This window comes from Sipha flava, unplaced genomic scaffold (assembly GCF_003268045.1).
Source record: "Sipha flava isolate LNK unplaced genomic scaffold, YSA_version1 88_pilon_pilon, whole genome shotgun sequence".
Lineage (NCBI taxonomy): Eukaryota > Metazoa > Arthropoda > Insecta > Hemiptera > Aphididae > Sipha > Sipha flava.
Window position 1 is genome coordinate 1,474,048 of NW_020273630.1, and position 7,004 is coordinate 1,481,051.

At 25.1% G+C, this 7,004-nt stretch overlaps 1 protein-coding gene across 1 annotated transcript; it reads left to right on the forward strand.

Annotated features, from left to right (window-relative positions):
• Positions 1 to 875: 875 nt before the first annotated feature.
• On the forward strand, positions 876 to 6,512 carry LOC112693583 (DDB1- and CUL4-associated factor 12). The gene is made up of 7 exons (XM_025568708.1): positions 876 to 1,174; positions 1,261 to 1,669; positions 2,515 to 2,718; positions 2,786 to 3,082; positions 5,194 to 5,353; positions 5,737 to 5,888; positions 5,958 to 6,512. Exons 2-7 carry the CDS (start codon positions 1,262 to 1,264, stop codon positions 6,117 to 6,119), a joined length of 1,383 nt encoding a protein of 460 aa, XP_025424493.1. The 5' UTR covers positions 876 to 1,174; position 1,261; the 3' UTR covers positions 6,120 to 6,512.
• The last annotated feature ends 492 nt before the right edge of the window (positions 6,513 to 7,004 follow it).

Genomic DNA, 7,004 nt, shown 5'->3' on the forward strand with positions numbered 1-7,004 from the left:
AAATATAAATAATATATTAATTAATTAATTTTTCTTGCTAATAAAAAAATGTACGAATAAACGTCGAATTTACGAATAAATGTCGTAATAAACATGATTTTATTTATTGATAGTAATTGGTTATTATTAAAGTTGTAAGTTTATTTTAATTATCGGATAGTAATATTAAAGATATACGTAAAAAATAATTTTGTAGGGCCCAACATTTTAATAGCCCACAAATGTTTAATCCGGCACTGAACCTGCGTGTCGAAAAAACCGTTCGCAAACATCATCACGGCGTTCGTACCGACATGGGTCGACGTTTTCGTCTTGGCACCCGCCGCGGTCCATCGTTCCGCCGCGTTACTTAACATTTTTGGTACACTCGTGTCCGGACGGTTGTCACGATTATAAATCTAAAGTTTATTGAATTTATTAACCTATTAGTTAACAACAAGTCCACGCAGAAGCATAGATACAATTTTTTTCTGAGGGGGGGGAGGTTAAAGAATCAATTTATAATATTCTTAGTATATCTTAATACGAGGTCCCATATAATAATATTACATTTAAAATGGTATTATTATTATTATGTCCGATACCTAGTTGATGAAAATTATTTTGTTACTCAACTTTTTAATATATATCTGATCATAGTAAAATGAAAATATAATTTTACTATAATAAGTAAATATTAATAAATAATAATTAAATATCATTAAAAAATAAATCTGAGAGGGAGGGGGTGGAACCCCCTTACACTCCCTCCCCCCGTAATTACACCACTGAGTCTTTGGTCACGATGACCGTGTACAGTGGTCGTCGCGTGTAATCACCGTAGCGCGTAGTCGTCGGCTGGCGCTCGTTGATATTGCCTATCGCTCGATTTTCATTATTTCAGTTGCAGCAAAACGACAACAAAAACAGTTCATACCCAATGTTGGTCTAACTGTGACCTACTTATCATTTTATTAGTATTTTATCTTTTTGTTTTTAGTTATTCGAAGATATTTGTGATTGTATTTAATCTTAATATTCCTGTACGATTCGTTTGAATTACACATATTTCGTGATTAAAGTACGTAATGTCGGTCACAATTATCATGTTGCGTCTAAAATTCAACGTCTTGTTCGATTTTCTCGTTCCTTTATTATAATCGTCATACGCCGGGCTTAAGGTGATCATTGTTAAGTGAGTTCTTTCATTTTTTTTTTCTATCACCGTTTTTAGGTGAAAATATTAAATAACGTTGTACATATTCATTACAATTCTTCTAGAATGGCACAAACAAGACGAGTACCAGTATTCGGTTCAAGACCACCATGCGCATATCAATCTCGTCTTGATGAACGTAGCTTACAGTTACGAATGGCAAGACTAGAACGGTCAAGAAAATCTGATAAGCCTGAAGATTTTGTTTGCTATGAAGATTCAGATGAAGAAGAAGAAAGTACTATGTCGCTATGTACGATGCTAAATTCTTCGTACAATTTTGTGGATTATATTAGAAATAGAGAGTATGGAATGCGAGAGTATCGGTCTGTTAACCAAAATCATGGTACTAGGCATATTCTTACTCATGATTTATTCAAAGAAAGATCCATTCCTTTAAAAACAATGAATAAAGTTTTTTGTTCGCAATGGCTAAGTAGTAAACAAATTGTGTTTGGTACGAAATGTAATAAAGTAAGTACAATGTTTACAATATTTTAGTATTCAGTTGCTTAAAGGTTTTTTTCAGATTTTTCTTTTCAACTTAATGTTTATGAAGTTTAATTTATGTTTACACTTTAATAGATTATATCAAATTGCCTTATGTTTTTCATTTGGTGTAGTTTGAAAATATTTTTGTTTAGAAATAATTTGCTTTGATCAAAAGCTTATTTATAACTTAAAACTCTTGAATTAAATTCAAATGTTATGTAATGGTTGATAAATTAAATTAATATAAATACACTACATTAAGAATAAAACCAATCAATGGCTTATTATTAAAGATTTATCTTTAAACTATTTTTAAGTTATATTTATTTTCTATTTCATATCATGTTTAATTTAAATTTTATTTTAACTAAGCTTTAAAGCAATGATATTTGTATTATTAATAATAATATTATTTCAATTAAAATATTCATTAACAACATTCAAATTAGTTATATTTATATATCAATATTTTTCAGTGTATATAAGAGAAATAAATTATAATTAATAATTACATAAAAAGATTATTTTTTTGAAGAATTATTTAAAACATGAATTATTTATTTGAATATCATGGATTTGAGCTTCAATGTTGTTGATATCAGCTGTAATTTAATTAAAACTTATTTTAAAGTCTTAATTTTAAGTATGCTGTTAAATTCTATAGTAATTACAAAATATAAACTTTTATGAAAAAGTATTTTGTATAATATCAAATTTTGATTAATTTAAGATTTCACTTATAACCAACCATTATATGTATACACAATTATATTTTCTAAGGATTTATATTTACTTTATTTTCAAAAATGTGTATTTATTTTTATTAGCTTATGGTTTACAATGTAAAATCACATGAGCTAGACCAAATACCTTCAATAAAAGGACGAACAGATGAAGCACCAGATCAACAAAGTGGCATTCATTCTTTAAAAATAAATCCATCTAGATCATTATTGGCAACAGGTGCATATAATTCAAATGAAATTGCTGTATACAGGTTGCCTACATTAGATCCAATTGTTTTAGCTGAGGTATCATTTCCTCTTCTTTTTTTAACATTATATAATATAAATAAAACTAACATTATTTTTTAATTAGGGTGCTCACAAAGATTGGATATTTGATATTGAATGGTTGGATGATGAATTTTTTGTTAGTGGATCACGAGATACCAAGCTTGCACTATGGCAAGTTCAAGATCAATATGAAGAACAATATGATGCTGATGGTGATCTCATACAACCAGTAACGCAATATCTGAATCCCGCAGTTATAAGAAGCTGTAAAACAGCTCAAAAAGTCCGTGCAATTACATTCAATAAGCATTTAAAAGAAATGGTTACACTATCATTAAATGGATATATCCATATTTGGGACGTTGAACGTTTTAGACAAGTAATTACAGTTTCAATACATCAAAAATATTTATTTATTAGTTCTTAACTGAGTTTTTTTAACAGACAAAATTACAGTATATTTTCGCATAATTAGTACATTTTATGATTCTATATATACAATTTATTTGAATAAATCAATAAACAAATAATTTATACAGAGAAATAAATAAAATTACTTAGCCTTGAATATTATTATATTTGTAAAGTACAATCAGTTTTAAATTAAAAGCTCATCATCACATATATACAAATTCAATAAATTTGCGACTCTATATGAAAAAATAAAAGTAGGAGTATATTGAAAAAAAATTGATTGTTTCATGTAAAGATAATTTATTTTAATAGAAGAGATTATTTAAAATGATTTCTTATTAGACAGAGATATGTTAAAAAATTTAAATATTTTGGTTATAATTATTTATTATTATTTAAAATTTAATGATATATGACAAAATGTATTTTTAAAAAACATGTTTAGGAAAATTTGAATTAATAATTTTTTTTAATTTTATTTAAAAAATGTGTTCATTATATCATAGTTTAAAAATATTATTTGTTTTAATTTATACAATTTATTATATTCATCTAAGTTGATATATATCAGCGTTTTCAAAAGAAGGAGTATTTTTTGTGAAGTTTTTAATTCACCTTTGTAATTATATGTTTAATTAAATTATTATTAGTTATAATAGCAATTTTACATTTTAGTTAATAATAAATAATAATTACCAATGTATTTATATTTCTTAACATACCTATATATAATAAGAACTTATTATAAATAATCTCTCCAGTTAAAATAAATTATCTTTATGTGAAACGACAAATTTTTCTTAATGTATCATTCTTTTCTTTATTTTTTTATATTCAGTCACAATTTTATTAAATGCAGGTAATATATAAATATATATATAAATACCTGTTAATGAATTTTTAATTTGAAATGTGTCATACTTTATAAATAGAATAATATTCTAGGCTAAGCATTTATTTATTTATTTTTTATGGCTGCATACTACTTGTGTCCCCCAAAAAGGTATATTTTTTAGGTAGTAAATTCAACAAGTAACTTGCATCCCGTTTTGGGGATGCAACTTGACCATAATATTTTTCTTACCTGCTATAAAAGTCATGACTGAGATGTGTCCATAAATATTATGTGTTACAATAATCATGTATGTGTAAATTGTATATATGGTATAATATCTGCGACTATTGATAAATTAATATTATTAGCTATTATAGTGCTTCAGTGAATAAAACGATGTACCATGACAATGTCTGGTTGTCGCCAAACAATTTGTGAGCCGTATTTATAAAACTGAATACTTTGAAAAACCAAGAGACAAGAGATTTCATTTTATAGATAGGTATATCGTACACTATAATCGATTAGAATAACACAAAGTATTTTGCACAGTGCTATACTATATATATATATAACTGTAAATAATTTGAACAGTTTTATTTATTTAAATTTGATGAATTATTTATAATACTTATTTTATGCTATGCTTATGATTTATTTGTGCTGGGACGCAACTTGGCTGTCTCAAAAGGTATTCTTGGACGCAAATAGGCTATGACCTTTTTTGAACCTTTTTTGGTGGGACGCAAATTACCTACTGATAATAATCTCGGACACAAGTAGTATGTACCAATTTTATGTATAAACAATCCACTAAAATGTATGTATTTCCAGTATTTCAAGTTAAATATATGGGTAAACAATGATAATAATTTATTTTCCCCTTTCCTTAATATAGCATTGGAAATCACAATTTAAGTATAAGTTTAAGTAATCAATAGTATTTTTTAATAAAGGCAAAATAAAAAAAAAAATCAAGATTAATTATTTTACATTTGTTGAACACTTCTATCTATTTTCTATCTTTTTAAAAATGTTTGAATTTTTTTATATTTATATTTATAACTTTCTAGAAAATATATACTTTGGATATTTAACTTGCATGATTAACTGTGAAATCATTGAATAGTCCCTAAAATATTTGATTTCCATTAACTTTTATTTTCAATTTATATTTATTATTATTTAGACATAAAATAATTAACATTAATAATTTTGTATTTTCTATTTTTACCTTGTAGAGATTTTCAAGAAGACTATCATCTTATCAGGACAATGTCTGCATGGCAATGAAAAATGACAGTAGTTTATATGCTGTTGGATGCCGTTCATACACATTATTACTTGATTCAAGGACTTTACATACTATAAAAAAAATCCCAGCAAGATATAGTGGATGTGGTTTGTACAATTTTAATATTCATTAACAATAAGTTAGGCAGTCATGAATTTATGAAGGTAGTTTCAAATTTTGACTAAACCTACCCAATTATAATTATAAAATATTTATACATTTTATAATCTCTAACTTGTGACCCTCTCCTCCTACTCCTTGAAAAAATTAATAATACTCATAATTTAATTTTGTGATAATTATTTAATACATTTTTGTCTCATGAATGAATAAACCTTATTAACTTTCTTTTTAATCATTTTCAGTTTTAAATTATTAATTGATAATTTTTTCAATGTGCTTAAACAACTTCTATTATAATTTCTAATATTCTTTAAATATAATAAAATAAAGTTTTAATTGTTAAAGTAACTAATTGTTGGTTTTTCAGGAATTAGATCTTTGAGTTTCCAAGATAATGTAATTACAATTGGAACAGGTGTTGGTGTTATAATGTTCTATGATATAAGGGCTGGAAAATACTTAGAGTCTAGTATTAATTCAAGTAGAGCCGTTGTATTAAAGACTAGTCGAGGTTATGTTGTAAGTATTATTATTTGCTTGTAATAATATATTTGTATGATTATTTTGTTTTATAACTATTGTTATCAGTACACCGATGAAGATTTCATGATGGATCAAGGTTTTCAACGAGTAAAATACACACCAGCAATATACACTCACTGCTATGATTATTCAGGAACCCGATTATTTTCTGCAGGAGGACCATTACCAGCCAATTTATGTGGAAATTATGCAGGCTTATGGCAATAGTATTTTCAATTGTTAAGATATTATTGGTAGTATTCTCATACTGTGTTAAATGTTTATACCTTCAGTGGGTAAAATATAACTATTTTATGAGTGACATTCCTCAAGTTAAAGTGTGTGTGCGAAATGTTGAAATAGGTACTAATTAATTATATAAGCAATTTAACTATGCTATTTGATAATCAATACTTGATCTTTTTGATTATGTGATTTGAACATGAAAAATTTACTTTTTTCAAAATATATCATGTTTTAGGAGTAAGAACTAAGACTACATCACGAGGAATGAGTGTTATTCAATTAATCTAGCGATTTTTTATAAGAAAACAGTTTTTAATTTTGCAAAACTTGTAAAACTTATTACTAATATACTGATAATTGAATTCTATAACAAAAGATATTCTTGCTTCATTCTGTATTAAAATAATCATCTACAATTATATATATATATAAATATATATATATTTATATATTGGTTTTGTCTTAAATAATATTTAAAGTTGTAGTTATTTTACTTATATAAATAGATAACAATATAAGTATTCTTTTTTTTACATCAAATAAAATTTACAGAATTAAAATTATATATGATTGTAAGTAATTACAAACAATTAATGAAATATATGTCAAGTTTTTAATTTTTAATTTATGTATTGTTTATTTATTTTTATTTATTTTATTTAAAAATGGTAATAATTTTTTTGTGTAACACATTAATATTGGGTGACTATACTCCTGTTTTCTAATTATTGTTATTTTTGCTTATTATTTTTATTTTATGTTTTTTTTTTAAATATTGGATATACCAATATCAATAAAAATAAAAAAGTTTTATTGAAAGAATAATATAATAAATAGAGCAGAGGACTTGTAGCATTTGCATATTTT

Excerpts from the sequence above, each read along its gene's own strand:
- LOC112693583 (XM_025568708.1), top strand. The coding sequence starts at position 1,262 with ATGGCACAAACAAGACGAGTACCAGTATTCGGTTCAAGACCACCATGC. Across the intron at positions 2,719-2,785 it reads ATCCAATTGTTTTAGCTGAG|GGTGCTCACAAAGATTGGAT; the intron begins GTATCATTTCCT and ends TTTTTTAATTAG. Across the intron at positions 3,083-5,193 it reads ACGTTGAACGTTTTAGACAA|AGATTTTCAAGAAGACTATC; the intron begins GTAATTACAGTT and ends TTTACCTTGTAG.